This window comes from Panicum virgatum, chromosome 5K (genome assembly GCF_016808335.1).
Source record: "Panicum virgatum strain AP13 chromosome 5K, P.virgatum_v5, whole genome shotgun sequence".
NCBI classification, from domain to species: Eukaryota; Viridiplantae; Streptophyta; class Magnoliopsida; order Poales; family Poaceae; genus Panicum; species Panicum virgatum.
This window is the reverse complement of record NC_053140.1, coordinates 58,661,337-58,683,076: the sequence shown is the minus strand read 5'-3', so window position 1 is coordinate 58,683,076 and position 21,740 is coordinate 58,661,337. Positions and strand designations below refer to the sequence as shown.

General features: G+C 46.9%; 3 protein-coding genes and 2 long non-coding RNA genes across 13 annotated transcripts; 3 read left to right on the top strand and 2 right to left on the bottom strand.

Moving 5' to 3' along the window:
• Positions 1-283: 283 nt before the first annotated feature.
• Positions 284-2,081, top strand: LOC120709007 (glycine-rich cell wall structural protein 1.8-like). The gene has a single exon (XM_039994503.1). It carries the CDS (start codon positions 365-367, stop codon positions 1,811-1,813), a length of 1,449 nt encoding a protein of 482 aa, XP_039850437.1. The 5' UTR covers positions 284-364; the 3' UTR covers positions 1,814-2,081.
• Positions 2,082-2,145: 64 nt separating this feature from the next.
• LOC120709008 lies at positions 2,146-6,819 on the bottom strand. 5 transcript variants are annotated; one of them, XM_039994505.1, is made up of 16 exons: positions 6,473-6,776; positions 6,175-6,255; positions 5,522-5,625; positions 5,299-5,410; positions 5,073-5,216; positions 4,609-4,713; positions 4,417-4,500; positions 4,139-4,254; positions 3,952-4,053; positions 3,751-3,864; positions 3,604-3,660; positions 3,460-3,526; positions 3,339-3,392; positions 2,776-2,850; positions 2,653-2,688; positions 2,146-2,535 (listed from the first exon to the last, which is right to left on the bottom strand). In XM_039994505.1, the coding sequence occupies exons 3-16, from the start codon at positions 5,548-5,550 to the stop codon at positions 2,422-2,424; spliced, it is 1,209 nt and encodes a 402-aa protein (XP_039850439.1). In that variant the 5' UTR covers positions 5,551-5,625; positions 6,175-6,255; positions 6,473-6,776; the 3' UTR covers positions 2,146-2,421. The 5 variants fall into 5 exon arrangements, with proteins under 5 accessions (XP_039850439.1, XP_039850442.1, XP_039850438.1 ...); XM_039994508.1 differs by having other exon boundaries at positions 5,299-5,407; XM_039994504.1 differs by lacking the exon at positions 6,175-6,255 and having other exon boundaries at positions 6,473-6,819.
• Positions 6,820-10,303: 3,484 nt separating this feature from the next.
• LOC120709006 lies at positions 10,304-12,716 on the top strand. 2 transcript variants are annotated; one of them, XR_005689553.1, is made up of 4 exons: positions 10,304-10,574; positions 11,499-11,681; positions 11,773-11,873; positions 12,472-12,716. It is a non-coding gene; the product is annotated as an uncharacterized LOC120709006 (long non-coding RNA). The 2 variants fall into 2 exon arrangements; XR_005689552.1 differs by lacking the exon at positions 12,472-12,716 and having other exon boundaries at positions 11,773-11,878.
• Positions 12,717-14,214: 1,498 nt separating this feature from the next.
• LOC120709005 lies at positions 14,215-16,876 on the bottom strand. Of its 4 annotated transcripts, none has more exons than XR_005689551.1 (5): positions 16,278-16,876; positions 16,035-16,192; positions 15,641-15,918; positions 15,038-15,169; positions 14,215-14,404 (listed from the first exon to the last, which is right to left on the bottom strand). It is a non-coding gene; the product is annotated as an uncharacterized LOC120709005 (long non-coding RNA). The 4 variants fall into 4 exon arrangements; XR_005689549.1 differs by having other exon boundaries at positions 16,047-16,192; positions 16,278-16,862; XR_005689550.1 differs by having other exon boundaries at positions 16,035-16,855.
• Positions 16,877-19,584: 2,708 nt separating this feature from the next.
• LOC120709004 lies at positions 19,585-21,314 on the top strand. Its single transcript, XM_039994501.1, has one exon. The coding sequence runs from the start codon at positions 20,015-20,017 to the stop codon at positions 20,936-20,938; it is 924 nt and encodes a 307-aa protein (XP_039850435.1). The 5' UTR covers positions 19,585-20,014; the 3' UTR covers positions 20,939-21,314.
• Positions 21,315-21,740: the final 426 nt, after the last annotated feature.

Below are 21,740 nucleotides of genomic sequence, written 5' to 3'. Positions count from 1 at the left end.
GCAGTAGATGCGTGATGCCTCGTCACATTATAAGATGCCTCGATCGACTATACAAGCCGGGGATACTGCACGCAGTGATCTGACGCAGCTCTGCCGATCGATCTGGGTCGACCGGCCGAACAATCGCAAGATGCCTGACTGGATATAAAGCGAGCAACGGATCGCCGAGCACATATCCATTGCCGCCGGCCAGCAGCAACCACCTTGCCATCGAGACCAGCAAGTGGCCGGGTCGGGCACTAGATGCTCCCGCTAGCTCTCGCCGCGGCGGCGCCTATAAAATGGCCGGACCCAAGCAGAGCCAGCCACGCCAACACAGAGCAAGCAGAGCGGCCCGAGCAAGAAGAGAGAGAGCGCCTGCGCCATGGCTACGGCGGTTGTGAAGCGTGGCTACGGCGGCTACGACGACTACGACGGCTACGACTGTGGCTACAGCAAGCCGCAGGTGAACTACCACCGCCAGAACACCGAGTACGTGACCACCGTCGTCACGGAGATGAACCGCATGACCGTCAACGACAAGCCCAGCTGCGGCGGCGCCGGCGCCGGCGTGCAGAAGCAGGCCGCCTACAAGGAGAAGGAGGAGGTGTTCGTGGAGCACGACAAGGGGGCGTCGTACGGGGGCTGCCACGGTGGCGGCGCCGCCGTGCACAAGCAATCCTCCTACAAGGAGGAGGTGTACGAGGGGGCCGCCGCCGGCGTGAAGAAGGATGCCTACTACAAGCAGGAGAAGTACGGCGAGGCGGCCGGAGGGTACGGCGAGGCGGCCGGAAAGTACGGCGGCGGCGCCGTCGTGAAGAAGCAAGGAGGATACAATAAGCAGGAGGCTTGCGGGGAGACCGACACGGGCCACTTCGGTGCCGGCGCCATGCAGACGTACGCCTACGACCAGCAGGCGGCGTACGGCGGCGGCGTGCAGCAGCACGGCTACCAGAAGGACGCGTACGGCGGCGGAGCCGCGAAGAAGAACAGCTACAAGCACGAGCCGTCGTACGGCGAGTGCGACGCGGCGGAGTATGGCTCTCGCTACGGTTACGGCGGCGGCGCCGTGCAGACGAACGGCGCCTACAAGCATCAGAAGTACGGCGAGGCCGAAGCCGGAGGGTACGGCGGTGCCTACTACGGTGGCGCCGGCGTGAAGAAGCAAGGCTACAAGAAGGAGACCTACGGCGAAACCGGCGCGGGCTACGGCGCTCACTACGGTGGCGGCGGCGCCATGGAGCAGCACGGCTACCAGAACCAGCACAAGGATGCCTACTACAGCGGAGGCGTGAAGAAGAACAACTACCAGCACGAGTCGTACGGCGAGTGCGACGCAGGCTACGGCGGCTCTCACTACGGTGGCGGCGGCGCCGTCCAGAAGTACGGGTACAAGCAGGACGTGTACGGCGGCAAAGCTGCCGGAGGGTACCCTCTCCACCTCGGCGCCGGCGGCGCGTACGGCTACGAGGCGCACGGGGCGGCGCGCAAGACGGGGTTCGCCGGCGGCTACAACCACAAGGCGTACGACTACGAGAGCGAGAGCGAGAGCGAGAGTGAGAGCGACTCTGACGAGAGCGACTGCGAGGAGGCGTTCCCCCCGCGCGGCCCCACCAAGCAGGGCGGCGTCCACGGCTACGCGGCGGCGTACCAGCACGAGAAGCACGGGGCCGGCAGCAACCTCGGCGGCGTGCGGCGCTACGAGTCCTACGATAGGCACGAGGAGGTCGGCGGCGGGCGCCGCTACGAGTCGTGCCAGAGCACCACCAAGGAGTACACCGGCGGCGGCGGCTACGGCTACGGCACGTGCTCCCCGCTCAGCTACGGCGCGTAGGCATACGCCCCCGATCCAGTTGTCCTCTGCCATGTCGTACGTGTGCCGGTACTTGGTGGGATTTGTTGCCGGTGATGCAGCTAAATAACTTAAGTATCTATCTATCTAAAAATAAGAGATGTACTTTCTGCCACCCTAAGATAATAATGTATGATGATGAAACTCATGAACGTGTATGGGTGATATGGCAGAGCAGGTCTGTAAAGCTTCTTCACCTCGCAGTCTACCATTTCCATCTGGTTAGAACATGAAAAAAAAAGTTATCTGATGGCGTAGCAGTTTGGCAGAAGAGCTGTTCCAAGGCAAGTAATTTGTATGTTAAAACGAGCAGGGGAAAAAATAAAAACTTGCCAACGTGCACCAGGTCAGCAGGGGGAAAGAAGTGACAACAAGAATTCAATATCTGTGCTGAATCGGTTACATACGAGCTAGTTTCACTACGACTGAAACTAAGTGAACAGCGCTAAGAAAATAGTTAGAGCATAAAAAATGAGGATTCAAGGCTGCCTGTACAAATCTGGCAGAGCCGAGCTTTGATGTAAGTAGAATACCGGTCATTCAGGTGCCAGGTTCCCAAAACAGAAACCTTTCCATGACTGCTGAGGCAGCTAAGCTCCTGTCGAATTTGGGGGTGTGATCCCGTGCTCCAAGTAATACGCTCTCTCAGCATCTGCCAACCTTGTTTGAAACATCCCCCATTCTTGTCGACAGCGTTCTCTTACCTGTTTTGTAAGTGGCAAATGGAACAGCAGGTTAAAATCCATATGCATTCACACAGCGAAAGTAACAGCATGAAAAGTTAAGAAATAAGTAAAATCAGTGACTGTTTGATAGCTTACCCCTTCCCCCGGAGCTTTTCCATTCTCTGCCTTGCCCTGATTAAATGTTACAGGATCAGAAATCAGTGTACCTATGTACAGTGTACAGATGGCGTAATACTAAAAGCCTCAAACTTTGAGTACCTGGTTACCAAGTGATGGAATAACTTGATGAACAATCCACTGGGAATCAACAACTCCAATTTTTTCATGGGCTGGCTGTTTAACATAAGACCAAATAATAAAATCTTGGGTCAGTAAAAAATGACTGATTCTGGATGTCATAAGCCTGCTTGATATATGTCCATGAGACCAGGAATGTTGCTATGAAATTCTCTATCTCTACACACTCAAGATTCAAAACTGAGTCCTCACCATCTCCACACGCTCAAGATTCATGAAACTGAGTCCCACCACACTAGAAATTGAAACCCAGCTTCTGATTATCTATGCACTTAAACCACCTTACTGCCCATCCTCTCATCTCCACTGCCCGACTTAACCCGCAACCCTTTCCTCACCATCCCCAACCACCATATTCCATACCTGGCCAACCCCTAACCCCAAAAACATCTAAACTAAAAGACTCATCCTATGCGACCAGCAATCAAATCTATCCTGCAAGGCTACAACTATGCAGGAAAATATTCATGTATAATTTACTTCACACATTAATATGGCTAATAGATAATGGATAAAGAATATACCTCCACACATTTCCTAAGAGCAAAATCGAGACCCCATCCATGAACCAAGTCATTCTGCAGAAAACACTTCGTAAGTATACTGATTTCACATGAAGCTAAGACGCCAGTATTGCTACTCCACCTGAATCATATGCCATACACAGCGCCATGCATCCCTTGAGAACACAGTTGCCATAATTTCAACAAATCTACGTATCAAATTAGATGTGAAAACAAATGTTTTGATAGAGGGAAATTATCTAACAACAAATGATTACACCCCTACGCTGCACAAGGTGGCAGATGGGGATCCGTACACCAACCCGGCCTCTCCTCAGTTACTCTGCAAAAAGCAAAATATTTTACTACAGAAACAAATAGAGGTGTGTGTGGCCGCTAAGCATTGGTAAGCAATATAGATCCAGTAGCTCACTTGTGGACTTCTGAATAACCTCGGCGTTTAGTCATTTCCCATGTCAGACCTTTGTCGGGCTCCAAACCAGGCTGAGAGATCTCCAGTCCATGCTTCCTAACAAGCTCAATGTACCTGGAAAAAAATGTTTTGAGACCATCTTCTTCAAGGGAATACCATAAAAAACAGAAAAAAAAAAGTTAACAAGGTTGTGATGCTTACGCCTCTGCATTAAAATGATTGACGCCTAGGTCCTCATCCCAGATAAATATGTAGTCATAACGAGCAACAATATCAGGATGCAAAAACCGTTTGGCATACCACCTTGCAGAAACAAGAGTTTTTAAACTTCAGCATTAAAATACACAAAAGATTAAGCGTGTTGCAAAAATGTAAAACAGTAACTTACCATTTAGTCTGCTTTCTGACACTGACATGGATAGCTCTTTTTGACCACTCAAATTCATCCCATTCTGTGGTCCGACCATCATAGTGGAACAACATAATTGTGAAGTTCTCCGAAAACTAACAAAGAAAAAATAAATGGATTTAAAAGCAATATAAAAACCTTTATATTTCAATACAGTTAGTAGTCATGAGCATGCATGAACCGACTGAGCGATATTAGCTACAAACTTTAGTTATTTATTTACTCAGGTGAAGCGTGCTAGATTTCTACAAAATTACCTTTTTTACCGCTGCATCAATATTTGCCTTCTGGGAGTATCCAACTGTAAATGTGACAAGGTATCTTGGTTGGCTAGTAAGATCCTGATGGTATAAGTCATATATTTTAGATGTTGCTCACAAAAGGAAGATTTAATAAAAAAAGTTCTGAGAAGATAAATGTACTGAGAAGAAACAAAAACAATGACCAACCTCACTAGGCTCACCCCACAATCTCCGGAGATAAAGGTCTGTTTCAGACACAACGATGCCAGGTGGGAGCCTTTCAGCACCTTTAGGGTTTGTTGGTACATAAATCTGAGGAAATTTTTTGGCAAAATTAAGTAGAGGAAGAACAGGATTAAAATACAAAGCAGTTGATATCTTTGGGTAGACACCATATATTCAATTCATTATATCATATACTTTCAATAAAGGCGACAAATTGAACCATATTAACAACTGGAGGCCGATGTAGGCAGAATTTCCTAGATTAAAAGCGCTCATGTGAGTAAGAACTTGAAACTTATACACCGTGCATGAAAAGGAATTAGTAAAAAAACAGGTCAAAAAGATATTGACCAGAGTATGCATAGTACAGTAACAAAAGTATATGTCATAACTCACCAAATTAGCATGAGAAAGCAACTCTCAGAAGTAAAAGACTGGCAAAGTACCTTCAGAATTTCATCCGGGTTAGAAACCGAATTGTTCTTCTTGTGACTAGCAGCAGACGTCCATGCATGGTTCAATAATGTTTGGGTTGTAATGCCAGAGTTTCTGTCTTCAATATAGGAGATAATGCTTGAAGGGAAGTGGAGCTACAAAATGTAGCCAGTCAAGATTTTCTATAAACAGAGCATGCGGCAGAAGACGACGACAGAAGCAAACGATCCATTTTACCTTTGTTATATTAACTGTAGGGAGGGAAATGCCAAACAAGTACCCAAGCATAATGCCGATAACTGCTGACAATATGATTCGCAAGCTCTCATTTGATCTTGGCACACTGCTGCTGTTAAGGATCGACAGTAAATTATGACGTGTACGAATGGCCGTGGAAAAGAGAACTAATTATTTGTTATGCACAGTAGTGCAATTCATAGGCAATATGCATTGAACGTACCTACGGCCTAAAATGCCAGCTTTTGCCATGATACGAGTGTTGTCCTTTTGTGACAAGAGGAACTTGTTGACAGGATGGTATTGGCACCGCTGAAGCACTTGTAGCTGTTGGATAAAAGATGGTAAATCAGAGCTTCTTCTAAGAAAGTAGTTCATCGAGAAGAGGAGTACTGAAGCTGATAAGTGATAAAACAACAAGATATGATCCTACACAAAACCACTCTATGCACTTCTTCTAAATAAACTACAAAATAACTGCTTTGCAGCACACAGTAGTTTCCTTTTTATCAAACCCAGCTGCATTACCATTAAACTACATGCTTATTTTGAAATCACAGTTTGAGATGAAGAAACCACAAAATATCCAAACTACTGACACACTAAAAATATAGACGGTAGCATGCATCCATATTACTGATGGACAACAGTTACAGGCTCAATGTGTTTCGCAACAATATTTTAATTTTTTTTATTCTACTCCTTTCAAAAACAGATACTCTTATAGCAATCCTCAAGAAGCCCTCACTGTACATGCAACACTCCAAAGAAGCCCTTTTTGGCAGATAACCCAAAACCAGCTGAGCATGACTAGCCGATTTGCCAGTGAGCTATTGAGTTAGCAGAAATAGCATTTTCTTTAAGTAAGAGAAATACATAGCTGCTGGCTTCGGCGTTGAAATCACTCCAAATGTAGCAAAATGTGCATCAATTGCTTTTCGTCCCGACACATTAGTACTGTGCGTCCCAAATCATTGATGGACAAAGCAGGGGCGGACCCAGCATAGGACATGGGTGTACACATGTACACCCGATAATTTTTGCAAACGAAATCGAAGTTAGTAGGTAGTATATTGTAATTGTAACTGGATTCAGATCCGAATACAAATAGTTTTGTTAGGGTTTGGGGTACTCCGTCTCGCACAGCAGAAGGAAAGAGAAGGGGCGGGCATACCTGGAGGATGCGCTCGTCGCCGGCAACGGGCTGGGCGAAGACGTGAAAATGGTGGAGCCGCTTGCCCAGTCGTCGCCGCCAGGGAAGGAAGAGCAAGAGAGGAGAGAGTCCGAGAGAAGGGGAAAGGTTTAAGAAACAGAAGGAGGAGATGAACCGAGGCCCTGAGCCATCGGGGAGGGCTGTCAAGAGCCGAGCTCGAGCGAGCCTGCAACCTCAATCTGGAGCATCCCGGAGCTTGAGCGAGCCTGCCACCCCAAGCTGAGCATCCAGAGTCGAGGTGGATCTGACTCCGAGATGTTTATTACTCAAAAAAAAAAAGACTCCGAGATGTTCTTAGTTTTTTTAAACCAGTAGCATGGATGATAAAAGAGAAGATATATAAATATAAAAACGGATTTATTTTGATAAATAAATAGAAAGATAAGCAAATCTGAATATTTAGTTTTGTTATTTTATATCTACTTTAATTTTTGTGTCGCTAGCTAATGGAAGGCTCTAGCCTACAACTATATCATTTTAACTTTGGATAGTTGGAAATTTAATAGAGGTAGCAAGGTAACCTACAGTTCTAGGAATTTATATCCCAAAACTGAAAAACCAAAACCCAAGAATTCACTTCTCTCCACGATAATTTGATCCCGGCGCCCCAGCCCTCTCCCTCGGCGGTCCCATGGACCCCAACCCCTCTCGGCCCCGCTGCCCTCGGCCCTGCCCACAGTCCGTGCGCCAGGACGGAGTTTTTTTTTTGAGGGCCGCCAGGACGGAGTTATGTAGAGCTCAGTGTGCGCTCATGCATCTACACCAAAATAAAAGTTTAGTGTTAATCATCAAATTTTTATCATATAAATAAGAGAGCTAGTAGAAAATTCATGAATAGTGCACCCCACTCGATTCATCTCTAGTTTCACCCCTAGCCCGCGTCTACCTTCGCTCTTCGAACCCCGACAGTGCCCTCCTCCGGTGAGCTTTGCGCCTCCGTTCAGTACCTTTAACGTTGCCGGAGGTGCAAGGGCAGCGTGCGCGGCCGCCGGGACGTGCGGGGGATGGGCAGATGGTGATGACAAGATGGTGCCCCCGTCTTGTGCAGCGGCGACTCGCCGACTCCAACCAGCACATCCAGCAGGCAAGGGGTACCTGCAGTGTGTCGTGGATCCAGCGGGTGAGCGTCGTGACAGCCACCTCAGCGGGCGGTGGCCAGTGCGTGCGCAATTTTGTGGCGGCGCCTTTCCACCGGGTGAGAGCAACGATTCAGGAGGCAAAACAGCGGACTGGATCCCATTTTTCTTTTTTGATTTTGTGAACCTGTGCTAAGATAGACTCAGTTAAATTGATTAGGTTATAATCGGAACCGAACCGAATTAATCGAAAGTGAATTTCTTCATTTCTCACTTCTGAAAAGAGACAATCGGTCCTTATTTTCTTAGAATCGAACTTGTGTAGAAACCGAAAAACGAAAAGATTGGTTCGATTAGAAAGGAATGCTGATGCCTAATGCTCAGCAAGTCGGTAGGTCTATAAATCAGCTTGTCGTGATGCTATTTTATTTCTCTACCTCCCTTTCTTTTTTATACTCCTATCTTTTCTTTAATATGATGGATGGAATAATAAAATTAGTTGATCATCTTTTTATTTCTTTACCTCTCTTTCTTTTTTATACTCCTATCTTTTCTTTTTAGTATAATAGATGAAATAATAATTAGTTCATCATCTTTTTACTCTATTTAGCTACATAAAACATGTTATACCAATTAAATTGGACCGTCCTCTAATCATTTTCGTACTAGGCCACTTTTGGTTATTGATTCAAATCTTACACAGATATACACAACATAAAACTTTAGAGAATAAGGCGAAAAATAACATTCCATACAAATACTAATCAGTAAAAATTTTACGAGCAAAATATCACATATCTACCGAATAAGCTAGTGAACCATTTATCTTCTCTAACTCGACTTTAGACGGTAGCTTAAGAAATGCGACTAAGAAAAATAATGATACGATGTTCAGAGCAACCGTTTGATTTACTGCTTTATAATAAAGGTAATAACTTTTTTTGCGGCCGGCCGTATTCTTGTCAATTAAGGGTCTGATTGGTTCCCTGCATCAACCTCTAGGCAGGCTCACGGGATGCAGTTTAAGCCTGTTTGGATATCTGTACGAGGTAGCGAGCCTGGCTCCGGCGGTGCAAAAGGTTCCCACGAGCCTGGCTCCTGAGGAACGTGGAAATCGGTCGCACGCGGTGAGCCTGGCTGCCGTGATGCAGGAGCAAGCATGGGGGCCAGCATCCAGACAAACAAAAGGGACTGGTCAAGCTAGTTAAGCATATAACCAATCAATTGCTCTGGCTGGCCTAGCTCTGGGGAAACGTGAACCAAACAACTTGACGCTGCACCTCGCGAGCCTGTCCAGCATGGGTCTGGATGGCTAGCACGAGCCAGGCTGCCGGCAGCAGAGAACCAATCAGGCCCTAAAACGGCCGACTGCATCCAACAAAATATTTAACCGGTTTCTATTCCTTGCTGGCATCCGCGGCATGACTCCGCCCCACCCACTCACGCCTCTCCATTCCCCTCTCCCTTCCTCAGCAGACGAGTTGCTGCTGCTGCTCTCTCCTCCCCCCGGATCTCTCGCCCCCCATCTCGATACGACCTCGTCGGGGCTCCTTCCTCCCCCTCCTCTCCTCCCCATCTGGCTCGTCGCCGGCGAGGACACCGGTGGGACGTCTGACGTCGCTTCCCGGAGCCATGAACGGGATCGAGGGCCTCCTGGTACGCGACTTCGGCATGCTGCCGCAAGTCAAGGCGGGGCCCACGGCCGGTTCCAGCTCTCGCCCGTCGCCGGATCCGCCGTCGCGTGGTCCAACCCGGGCAGATCCACCTCAGCCGACCTCTTCGGCAACCCCACCCCCGCCCCCGCCCCTGCGTCCCCATCAACTCGCTCCTCGTCTCATTATTGAGGGCTCCATCGACGACGGTGACTTCCTCGGGGGCCTTGGGGCCGTGCCGCGGGCGGAGGAGAAGAAGAGGCTCATGGCTGTGGACGCCGACCTGCTCGGGGGGTTCAGGAGGAAGCCGGTGCCAACGGAGGAGGAGGAGGGAATCTGGGGCTGGGTTCGGGGAGGAAGCCCCGTTAGCTGATCCGGTGCATCGTCGAGCACGGACAACGCGGCGCAGCCGCAGGCGAAGTGAAGGGTGCTCGGTGGGCATAGATCTGGCGGCGGCGTGTCGTGCGTAGATGATGACGAAGGCAGCAGCTCGCCGGCGAAGCGGGCGCGTGTGCTGGCGGCCGACGACGAGGAACCAATCCTAACGGTAAGAGCCAATTCATGCCCTCCGTGCGTGTTTAATTTCTGTCTGTTCACTGTCCCCTTCTCCCCGTTGCCATGCGCCATTCTCGAGCCTCCTGCGCATCAGTGTGGCATGGGCTGGAGGTTTTCCTTGCGCCAACGCTGCAGCTATGTGCCCACCATGCACATCGTCGCCATGCCATCTGAGGTCGGGGCGGCCATGATCTGTCCTGCAGTGTTTGCCTGACGCTTGAACTTTTGTCCCCTCATGCTGCTGATGGGATTGCATTGCTCGGTGGTGTTTTGGCTCTGTTTTGTTGCCCTGTGCTGCTAGTGTTTGATGGAATGCCAGCTCAAGCTGATTGCTGTTTTTGCAATAGTTTTGTCTCTAGCGTACTTCTCTATATGTAATTATATCAATTAATAGAAATATTTCGGTACCTTCCAGTAGCCAAATACATCAAATACTAGAAGCATTTTTTTTCCAAACTTTCCAATATGCAATTATATAAAAAAACTAGGGAACCTTTTTCTTTTGCTGAAAATGTACCACCAGTCCACCACCATCATGTGTTGGCACAACCCTTGTGAAACAATCCTAAAATAGTGCCCCATTTTCTAGCTTGAAGTTTAGTTTTCAACAAAGGTTACTGCATGATGGTGAAGTTGGTCGAATTGGAGCACCTAGTGGCAGAAGATTGGATATGGTATGATTTCAGAAAGGGCACTGGAGCTGATTTTACTTCTAGAAGATGATTTTCCTTACACTATTCATGTCGAGAGTACTATCACTCAAAGTAATGGCTCATCCAGGTACCTTTATTCTTTTGTTTGCTAGCTTGCATAAATTTGTTTGTTTCTTCTGGCAAGAGAAAATTCTGCACTCCTTTTAATTTGCTGAATCATTTGAGAGTTGGCACAGCCCTTTTTATTTTGCTTTTTCTATGTTGTGTACCTGATGTCGTCTTAGGAGTTACATATATAGATTCTACTACCTGCTCAGGGTACAAAAATTAACATTCCTTTGTTTTTAGACAAAAAATGTCCTAGGTCGAGGTTTGCTTGAACGTTCACAAATGTTTCTTACACATTTAATCAGCAGCCTTTTTTCTTTGTTCCTTATAGTTGACAAATGTGCTTTTGATTACTGTCCTCAATTGCTAATATTGAGAGAGTTTGATGACACTGATGTTCTAGGGGTAATTACTAGTCCTCTGCTAGTGACAGTGGTCATACTTATTGCAATTCATGCCCAGTTATTTGCTACCTATCGTCGGTTTTGTTGATCATAATTGTCAATGCCATTGGTTTCCATTATATTTCCTTTGTGCCAACTAAAATTAAAAAAAGTTGATTGCCAGAAGCATTTAAACAAATCTTTAGTAGGCATTTAAATACTATTCAGATAGCATTTTAAATTTTTAGTTCAATCATTTTTTTACATTCATATGTCTCGTGTGATAAATTCTCCTTTTGTCTGGAATCAAGTTTGTTACATCATTACAATCACAGGATAAATAGATTAGCTTGCAATGGATGAATAAGCACAGACCTTTTCTGAATTAAATGTTCTTTGTTTATTTCTCCGTACATTTTGGAGCAGTGTGATTTGGTTGACATGCAAATCCTGGACTTCTTCCTCTTTACCTGAGCATTCATCCCCTTAGTTAGCACATTTTTCATTTTTTTCATTTAACTTTTTTTATCTTGGTGAGTTGTTTATGTTTGGTGATGCAGCTGCATGACCCGAGGTAGCAAGGTTATTTGGGTTATTGAGGAATTATAGTTGAGACACCGCCAGTATGATATGCCTGCAGGTGCATCCGATTAGTTACCAAACTTCATTTGGCGGTTAGAAAGTAATAATTGCTACGAGAATAGGCAAATAAATATACTATGATCAAGCAATATTGTCATAAGGTCAAGGCAAAACACTGCAAATCGTTGGGTCATTTTTACAGTATTCTTTCTTCTCTAATTCATCTTTATTTTTTCTATTCTTACATTGTAGGATCCCAGGTTATCTAGCAGGGAAGATCAAGTACAAAGCATGAAGCAGATATGGTGTGCATTATGAACCAGCTCAAGTAAATAAGTACATAGTGACAGCAAGTACATTTCTTGCATTCTTTTTGTCTAAATATGTACTTCATTAGGCAATAATGTTGTTCTAGATTAGGCAAATTATGCAATTGTTTAAGGCAATAATATGGTTTTGAATTGGGCAATAATGTGTTTCTGACAATTTTCTGAATTAGCAAAATGTGATCATGAATTAGGTCATATATATAGAACTAACAATCTCTGTTACCAGGGTGCCTTGCTGATGTTTACTCCTAATACTAACTGCACTCTCTATTCTTTTCATGTTTTCGATTCTTGTTTTGGTAACACAAAACAGTGTTTAGGATCTGAAACCTGATAATTTTTATGCATGCAAGTTTATTTTTCATAGTGAATCATCACTATAACATGCTCTTAGGCTGTAAGGCTTGTACTATTGTATTTTTCGGTATATCCCTTATTGAGTTCTCAATAAAACGGTTATACAGAGGCAATAATATTGATTCCTAATAAATAATTTTATTGTTGTATCTAGGCATAGCAATACCTTTATTTAAGCAATTTTGTCTAAGCATTTTTTTTTGCAACATTACGGCTAGAACACACAAACTAGCATGTCGACTTTTTTGCCATCTACATTTTGCAGCTTCAACAAAAAGGACTGGGTGGGGTGAGGCTTGACCAGCAGTGTGCATGTGAAGAATTTGGCCAAACAACTTTGTAGATCTAGCAATTCTACTAGGGGCAGTTGAATAAGCAAAGGTGGTTCAGATTGTGTGTCTTTCGGCAACGAGGCTTGTGGGAAGAGGAAGCCTAAAATCGAGCAATTTTTTTGGGTTTGTACATTTACTAAATTACTTCAGAGTTTATTACGATATGCTTTCAACTTTCAACAAAAAGTGCTTTTTGGGATTACATGGGAAAAAATATTATCGACATATGTTGAAGTGAGATTTTGGTTTGATGGTTTTGTTGAGGGCAACTCAATGATACAATTATATTTTAATTTTGATGCTCAGGGGGTAAAGTTATGGTTTTTTTAAATTTGAGATTGCTTTTGCATGTGCTGATATCATCTTTTTGTGTTTATCTTATGAAGTTGCACTCCGGTACCAATTTTTTTACAAAAAGAGAAATCCGATACCTCTATATGGCCAAAAAAGAGTATGCCGTACGGCCGGTCTAATTTACGGCCGGCCGTACGTTAGCCGTGTCCTATAATAAATGATGTTTCGACTAATGGTATTTAAAATATTGAAAGGATGACTTATGATCCACCACTTGGAATATCTTGCTAGCATTGATCTTTTAAGTATATAACAGTGCTTTGCAGCACTAAAATGAATGTATCTAGAGTATGGAGGTGTGATGCAAACTAAAATTTACTAGCGGGTACCCCCGTGCTTCGCACGGGGCAGGAAGTCCGAAAGATAGCATGAAACAATTGAACCTAAGAACCAAAAGGTTTGCAGAAATATGGAGATCTGAGTCGCTGAGGTAGGTCTCATAGAAGTTGCAATGAATCACAGTTCATGAGAAACTTTGTGCAGGCCTCTAATCAGGACATGCACATAGAAATGTAGACCATTAGAGCAGCTGTTTCTTCCCCTATTCACACAATAAAATAAGCAACCTGATATGAAATGTTTTAAGATCTAAGAAATTGGATATGTGTCGAAAGCTAATTTACAAATATATGATGATGCCAAACATTCCAAGCAACAAAGGTAGATGAAGAAACATTTGGATCTCTCCTCTCAATATTAGCAGGAACGTATACACCAAAGGTTCATATTTCTGAACAAAGGAGCAAGGACGGTGAGCGATGTCTGTGAATATTAAAGAGAAAGTACTACTTGGCTTGATTCATGGAGATGTAGTTTACCTCTAATTCCTAAGAAGGTTGTCCGTCCAACCACAGTGGGGGGAGCTATGAATCACCGATACTTCAAAATGAATGCCGCACCCGTATCCGATACGGCCCGATACGCCCCGATACGCGTATCGGGAAGTATCGAAAAATTATAATTTAAAAATAAAAGATTTAATTCCCGATACTCCGTCCAATACTTCCCGATACTCTGTCCGATACTTTTAGGCCAATAACACCTCATTTGAAAGAGCATCGGGAGCCCATCAACATAGGCTCATCCAGGTTGAACTAATCATTTAGCTATATTTGGTTGAACTTGAACATTTACTACGTATGTTGGCTCTTTGGAAATGTAATATTTATTATCTATTTCGTTCTTACGAATTATTTGGCAATTTACATTTTTAAAAATATATATACTTGCCGTATCGGCGTATCCTTATTTTTTGAAAATCGCCGTATCGCCGTACCCGTACCCGTATCGGCGTATCGCGTATCGGTGATACTTAGGGGGGGGAGAGCAAGATGATTTAGCCAAGGAAGTGCTTATCGAATCTCAACAGGAGGAAACAACACAAAGGGCACCAATAAAATACATGCATTTGCAACAACACATCCACAATCCAACCATTCGAAAAGAATAGAGAAGAATACAGCTGACGTAATCAACAGATCCACCATATTGATCTCAACTGCAGTGCCTCTCCTGGAACCAAAAACAAAATAAGCTCGAGCGGATATATACCCCAGTGTGTTGCAGGCAAAGAAGAGACTTGTCAGTAAGATGTCAAACATAGTTTGGGCAGGTATAGATGGATGAATTTTACTGATCATAGAGAAAGCATCCTACCAATTATAGGAAGAATATTTTAGTGGTCGTAGAAAAAGCAGGTGTTCCATATCTGGATATAGAGACCTGAAGAATTGGGTAAAGCAGTGGCAATGTAACAGCTGGGGCAAGAAGCAGAATTTTTTTTTATGCATGTGTTGCTCCATTTTTTGCATTTGTAGGGAACTATCATTAGCAGGCTGGGCTGCCGCTGTCCACACATCTGATCTATGTGGTACCTTTTTAAAGGTGCATTGGTATAGTAATACGGAATGTAAATGCAAGCATACGAAATCTCTTGGGTACTGCTGTCCTTTTGAAGCAAACCAATAAACTAAACATATGACATACCATTATGGCTTATGAAGCACAGGGACTTATAGCAATAACATACCATGTAACTATATGGTGAAGGAAGGTGATAAAAGGGTAGTGCAAATTATGATTTGTAAGAAGAAAATAAAGAAGTGCTTTTTACTGAATGATGGAGTGAAAATGGGTGTGCTGTACCTGGTACTATGTGGTGTTCAGGCATAATGTTTTGCTCCAAGGTTGATAGTCTGCTACATGGAGTGCCACCCAATTGTGGCAATGATCTCAACATGGGCTTCAGTTTTCAATTCTCTTCAGGTCCTATGCTGCCTGCATTGATTAAAATGTCAATGTCGTTACTGAAGCTACATGTCGTTACTGAAGCTACATATTTATTTCCTCATAGTGCCTTTGTTTTTTTTAGGACATTGGAACTGAAATGTGTTATATGCCATAACAACCTAACATTATTTGCTCCAAATAAATTGAGGGGAGATAATCCCATTTGACTGATACTTTGATTCATGGCACATCATCTGCCTGGTTGTCTTCCTATCGAATGATTTTATTTAAATACTAAGAATTTGTTTGTACTTCTGCTAATATATTTCAAATAGGGGAATATCTCTTGCAAAAATAAATAGAGGGGAGATGATCCCATTTGATTGATATTTTGATTCATGTCACTTCAATTGCTTGATTGTCTTCATATCGAATGATTTTATTTAAATATCAAGAATTTGTTTGTACTTCTGCTAATATATTTCAGATAAGGGAATGCCTCTTTGAATGGATACTCACCTCTCTGTTTTTTTTCTGTGCTACCTGACCTGCGAAGTGCAGTTCGTGGGTGATTGGAACACAGATTCTGCCAAAAAAAAACACCATGAAAGTGATAGTACTCCATGTCTTATGGAATGGAAGGCAAAGAAGATGTGGACAGCAATCAAGAAAGGAGAGAAGACTCTTGAAGCCTTAACTCTATTTAGCCGTGTGCTGAAAAATATTAGTCCTGATCAAAGAATCCATGGTGGAGATGGAACTGCTAGACCTCCCTCGGCACCGCTAAGCCTAGCTTGCTGCAAAACAAAAGGCCAAATTAGTTCATGGAATACACTGGATAACTTACACGATGCACAGGAAAATATATGAAGATTTGAAGGCCACAGAACAGGAAGCGAAGAGGGAACAACACCTGGGGCCTTACCGTTCGTAGGGGAATTGAAAACGCAAAGCACGGGGGTTGGCGGAGGTGAAGAGGAAGACCAACGGCGAAAACGGCAGCCACGGAGGCGGTGGATGCGACCGGCGTGTAGAGGGGAGGTAGCACATGCTGCCGCAGCGGCCACTCACCTGCACGAAGGCGAACGCGGAGGGATGGAGGACCTGGGGGAGCAGCTATGGAATAGAGGAGGAGAAGAAGAGGGTGAGGTCTCACCAGATCCGGTCGCTGAGGTGACGCGCCTTGGCAAAGGCCACCTACCGAGCGGAGCAGTAGCCGGGGAAGAGGAAGACACGACCAGGCAGGGCCGGTCGTTGAGGCCGACGCGCAGGGGGGCGCCCGTGCTACGGCCACTGGCTTGGCCCGTGCCGGAGCGGTGGCGCCGTAGGGTGGCCTGGCGGCGCCCTTGCAAGGGCTCCCGCAGGGCCCACGGGGCTGCTCGTGCTAGCGCGGCCGCACCGCCGGGGCGGCCGGCATCGGCCGTACTGGGGCGGTGGTGCCGCCGTGGTACCCGGTGCCGCCCGTGCTGGGGAGGCCATGGCGCCCGGGACCGCGCATCGCTGGTTCAGGGCGACGCGAAGGGGGCGGCGGGTTTGGGCGGAGCCCCCACTGGAGGTAGGGGAAAGAAAGGGAGGCGGAGGGATCGGCCGGAGTCGTGCACAGAGGGGGAGAGGAAAGAAGCTGGGAAGATATTTCAGTGTACGACTGAGGAGCAGAAGCAGAGGAAGACAAAAAAAAGTCCGCAAGAAGCCGTCGCGACGGATTCGGAGCGAGAAGTCGCTGCTGACGGAATCCGTTGGAAGCGATATGAGACATCGGATGGCAGATCGGACGGACGATATTAAAGGATGACGTGGCCGGCTGAGGAGCAAGAAGTGGTATACAGAAATAGAAAATATGGTAGATTACAACTTGATAATAATAAATATGTATTTTAGAGTATGTGTTACAATATTGAATAGATGAAAGAGAGGGTGAAATAGATAATTATAACTATTAGCTGTAGATTTTATTTTTATATTAATTCTAATTAGTCTGTCTGAGAGCACGAGGATTAGGATTTCTGCTAGAATTTTAAGCAGAGAACGGCGCGGGCACGGGGCAGAAGGCGATGGTCACTCACTCCGTGCTCCCTCCCGTGAGCGAGGCTGCCGTCGATGAGATGAAAACGAACGCGCCGCTCGTACTCGCAGGTATGGCGCAGGCGACGCGCGGCCTCGCCCTGCGTAGACACGCCTGACCCGAGATCACTCAGGCCTCTCAGACGCCGGCAGGGCTGGGCGGGCACGGCATGGCACCGTGACTACGCCTGCGCGGCACGTGAACTGCGACGCGCCGGGCCGGCGCGCGGGCATACCGGCACCGGCCATTCATGGCGCGCGGACACGGCCACGTGCCCGGTGTGGTGGTTCACTGGTTCGGTGGTCCGGGTACTGGCAGCTTCCGCCTAACCTGGGGAGGGAGAGAGAGAGCTCGGACAGGGCTCGTGAGCGCGCGCTGGCAACCTGCTGCAAGCCTGCAACGACTCCGATCGCGAGCTCGTACAGGGCTCGGTTCCGCCGGCCGGCCGTGCTCGGTTAATCCGCGATGCCGTAGGCGGAAAAGGGAGCAGGTCGGCTGGATATCGTGGTGCTCGATCCAACGAACTCTAGTAGGCAGATCGGCCGGCGCGCAAGGCTGCGTGTTAGATGCGTAAAAAAGTCGCATCAGACACTGCAGCACACTATATCACTTTTCATTTGTCTGTGGTAATTGTTGTCCTACCATGACCTAACTAGGCTCAAAAGATTCGTCTCGTCGTGTACATCAAAACTATGCAAATAATTTTTTTATTTATCTATATTTAATACTCCATACATAAGGTAAAAGATTTGATGTGATAAATGAATAGTGAAATTTGGCGAGAGAAATTTTGAAACTAAACACAACGCAAGAGATTGGCCAACTGGGGGAGTCGGTGGCAGTTGGAGCAAACCGATGCGTCCCATCCCCATGTCTTGATATGTGATGCTGATTGTTGAGATCAGTCAGTACGGGCTGTGTTTAGTTCCCCTTAAAAACATGGTAGCGCTCCCCATGTCTTGATATGTGATGCTGATTGTTGAGATCAGTCAGTACGGGCTGTGTTTAGTTCCCCTTAAAAACATGGTAGCGCTGGTGAAAAACACTGTAGTACATTATAGTACTTTTCGTTTGTTTGTGGTAGATATTGTCCTATCATGACCTAACTAGGCTCAAAAGATTCGTCTCGCAATGTACATCAAAACTATGCAATTAGTTTTTTACTCCATGCATGAGTCATTTGCTACATTTAATATTTCGATACGATGGAGATGTGATGGAAAATTTGGTTTTTGTGGGGGTTTTGGGATCTAAACGGGGCCATGCAGTAGTTCCTGCTTGCAAACACAAATTGCTTTCAAGACGTGATTTCAGAAACTTTTTTTCCAGTAACGTGCGGGGTAGAGTAAGTGCAGACAGATTGACTGGACATAACTGATTGGTGACAGTACGTGAATATTCATTCAGTACGGTCATACAAAAGAGAGCAGGAGAAGATGTCCATGATTATTCGGTCAGTAACTCAGCGACGCTAATTGTACCAACCAGAGCCTCTTGCCTGAAGCTGGAACAATTCTTTTTCTCACTTCGCCACAAAGCTGAACCTTTCTCCTCTCCGGTTCCGAGCCCCAGGCCTAGAAAGGATAAACAAACATGCAATAAGCATTGGCCCTGGCCACTGGTCCAGTCCAACACGGAAGAGATATTCAGGAAGAACGTTGAATCCGCCGCCGTCACTCGCCACCAAATGCTCTGATCAATTCCACATTGAAGCTCTCAACTCGCACGTCGCCGTCATCACTGCGTCCACCAGCATCCCCAGACGCCTTTGCACAACGAGGCAAAGGGCTCTCATCCATCCAGGACCGCCACACTGACCAATCAGATCCTGATGGCTTAGCCTCTGACGACGACGACGTTGACAGAAGAAAGTCTACAGGTTTATCCACGGAGCACAAGCGCAGGAACGCAAGCCGCCGCAGCCTTTTATTTTTAAGACTAACGTGCCGGTAGACTGGTAGAGGAAGATGCCTTGCCATCCTAAAGCCATCTTGCTGATGCATTGACCACTCTTTTGTCTGAACAACAAAAAAGGACCCGGAAACCTCCTTTCCTCCCCTACAAAATGTCCAGATTCTGTGAGCAGTTGCAGTGTACTACCATTAGAGTCGTCACTGTCCAAGTTACCTCAGCTCAGCTGCCCACTCCTTCTACATTCCCCTGCCTGCAGCCCTGCACATCGTTGGGCACGATACATCATTATACTCCCCTGGAACCGAGAAATCCTGTGGCTCTCATCTCCTGTTCTCCACATGGCTTGCTATCTTTAACATGCTGCCACCCACATGGCCATGCTCGCCGCTGCCGAGACCTGAAGGTCCCCCCAAAAGAGATCCAGCTCCAATGCTGATGTCTCATGGAGCTTGCTTTGGGCTTCGCCGGCCGGTCATGGTGAAGGTTGGCAGTAGAAATTAGAATAGTGGTGCGAGTACGATGGCCTGCAGGGAAACCGAGATTGGTCCCTGAAAGATGGAGCAGTTATTCCACGCAAGCGGAGAAGGTTCCTCCGGTTTTAAACACCCCACGAGGCCGAGGGCTTCTTCCTCCACTCGCTTTCACGTACAGCTCACTTTCTTGGCCTCCCCCCTTTCCAGCTCGGTTTGCTAACTCATGGTCGCCTCATCCCCTCGCCCAACTCCACATCTTTGCATGGCTTTCATGGCACTTCCAGCCGCCTCTATGTATAGCTAAGCTAGCCTCCTTGTCGAGGATCAATTCGTCAGTCACCCTGTCGATATCAGGGTACGCGCGCATACACCTTTGATCAGATAGGAATATAGGATTGCGTTCCGATCCACAAAAGGCCAGCAGCGTCGTCGTCTCGTCTCCACATGATGCAGGACTTGTTCTCGGTCCCGTCCTGTTTCTCGGCCGGCGAGAAGCTCCCGGACGTCCCGGCGCCCTCGTCGGCGACCAGGTCGGGGCAGAGCGCGGTTACGCTGGTCTACCGCGCTGGGATCGCCGGCCACGACCGCCTGGTCACGGTGACATGGTGCAGGAACCTGCTCACCCACGGCCTGTCCGTGTCGATAGAAGGGTCAGCGGGCGGCGGCAAGGACAAGAGCGCCAGGGAGTGGGGCGAGGCCGGCGGCGCCAAGCAGGGCTGCAGCAGCGCCTGCAAGGTGGAGATGCAGCCGTGGCACTTCTGGCGCAAGTACGGCGCCAAGCAGTTCCAGGTCGACGGCAAGGCGATCGACGTCGTCTGGGACCTCAGGAGCGCGAGGTACTCCGATGAGCCCGAGCCGCTGTCCGACTACTACGTCGCGGTGGTCTCCGGCGAGGAGGTTGTCCTCCTCCTCGGCAACCTCAAGAAGGAGGCGTTCCGGCGGACGGGGTCGCGGCCGTCGCTGCAGGACGCCGTCCTGGTGTGCAAGAAGGAGCACGTCTTCAGCAAGAAGCGGTTCCTCACCAAGGCCAGGTTCCACGAGAAGGGCAAGCTGCACGACATCAGCATCGAGTGCAGCAGCAGCAACCTCGGCGGCGGCGTCGACGTCGACATGGTCATCAAGATCGACGGGTCCGTCAACGTCCTCGTCAGGCACCTGCAGTGGAAGTTCAGGGGCAACGAGTGCATCTCGATCAACCAGCTCAAGGTGCAGGTCTACTGGGACGCGCACGACTGGCTCTTCGGCACGGGGATGAGGAACGCCCTCTTCATCTTCAAGCCCGAGCCGCCGTCGGCCTCTGCTGACTTCCACAGTTCTGATGAGTGCTCTGATTTCTGCCTGTTTCTCTACGCATGGAAGGTTGAATGAGCTAGACAGGAGGATCCTACGCCACACTTGTTGCTACTAGCCATGTTATGAACCAATAATTCATATCATGTAATACTGATGGATTGGGAGGTGGAAGTGTATGGGAATGATTATTGCGGCCTTCTTCTCTCTCTTTCCATGGGAGCACATGGAGGATTGGACTGGAGGGGCGCAGGATAGTCCTGGGGATTAGGATCAACAGGCTGGTCCTGAATCTGATAGAGAGACATGACAGGCAGGATTCGCAATGGCATAGCCTATCCCAATCATGCATTCATGCGGAATTATCCTGGGAGAGTCCAGCGAAGAGCTGGTCCCTCTCCCATGCACTACTCTGCTCCATTTCTCTTATTATATTCTTTTGCTCGTTTGTTTTTATCCTCCTAATTTTTTTTTACTCCGTTCCGTTCAAGAATTATGACAGCGGACAGGGGGCAAAAAATCCCTGAATGCTGATATACAGTCTCTACCATTCAGCTCATGTGAACTTGTATAAAAAAGGACACTACTCAAAAAATGCAAATATAATACTCTCCTCATGGGTTTGAAGTAGACATCTCATTTTCATCTGGATCATTCAACTTTGTGCTCAAATTCCCATTTAAGATTTCAGACACACCAGGCCAGTTTGTTTTTAACAAACTAGTTACAAATAAAATAGGAAAAAGTCTACATGACCCCCTGAACTATACTGTCAGTACACTTAACACCCCAAACTCAAAAACCGGATATTTAACCCCCTAAACTTTGGAAAACCGGACGAAACACCCCCTGAGCGGTTTTGGATGGTGGTTTTGCCACC

Coding starts and splice junctions, on each gene's coding strand:
- LOC120709008 (XM_039994506.1), bottom strand. CDS start 5,676: ATGAACTACTTTCTTAGAAGAAGCTCTGATTTACCATCTTTTATCCAA. Junction 5,217..5,298: donor CTACAGTTAATATAACAAAG/GTAAAATGGATC, acceptor TACATTTTGTAG/CTCCACTTCCCTTCAAGCAT. Junction 2,689..2,775: donor TTCCATCACTTGGTAACCAG/GTACTCAAAGTT, acceptor ACATTTAATCAG/GGCAAGGCAGAGAATGGAAA.
- LOC120709004 (XM_039994501.1), top strand. CDS start 20,015: ATGATGCAGGACTTGTTCTCGGTCCCGTCCTGTTTCTCGGCCGGCGAG.
- LOC120709007 (XM_039994503.1), top strand. CDS start 365: ATGGCTACGGCGGTTGTGAAGCGTGGCTACGGCGGCTACGACGACTAC.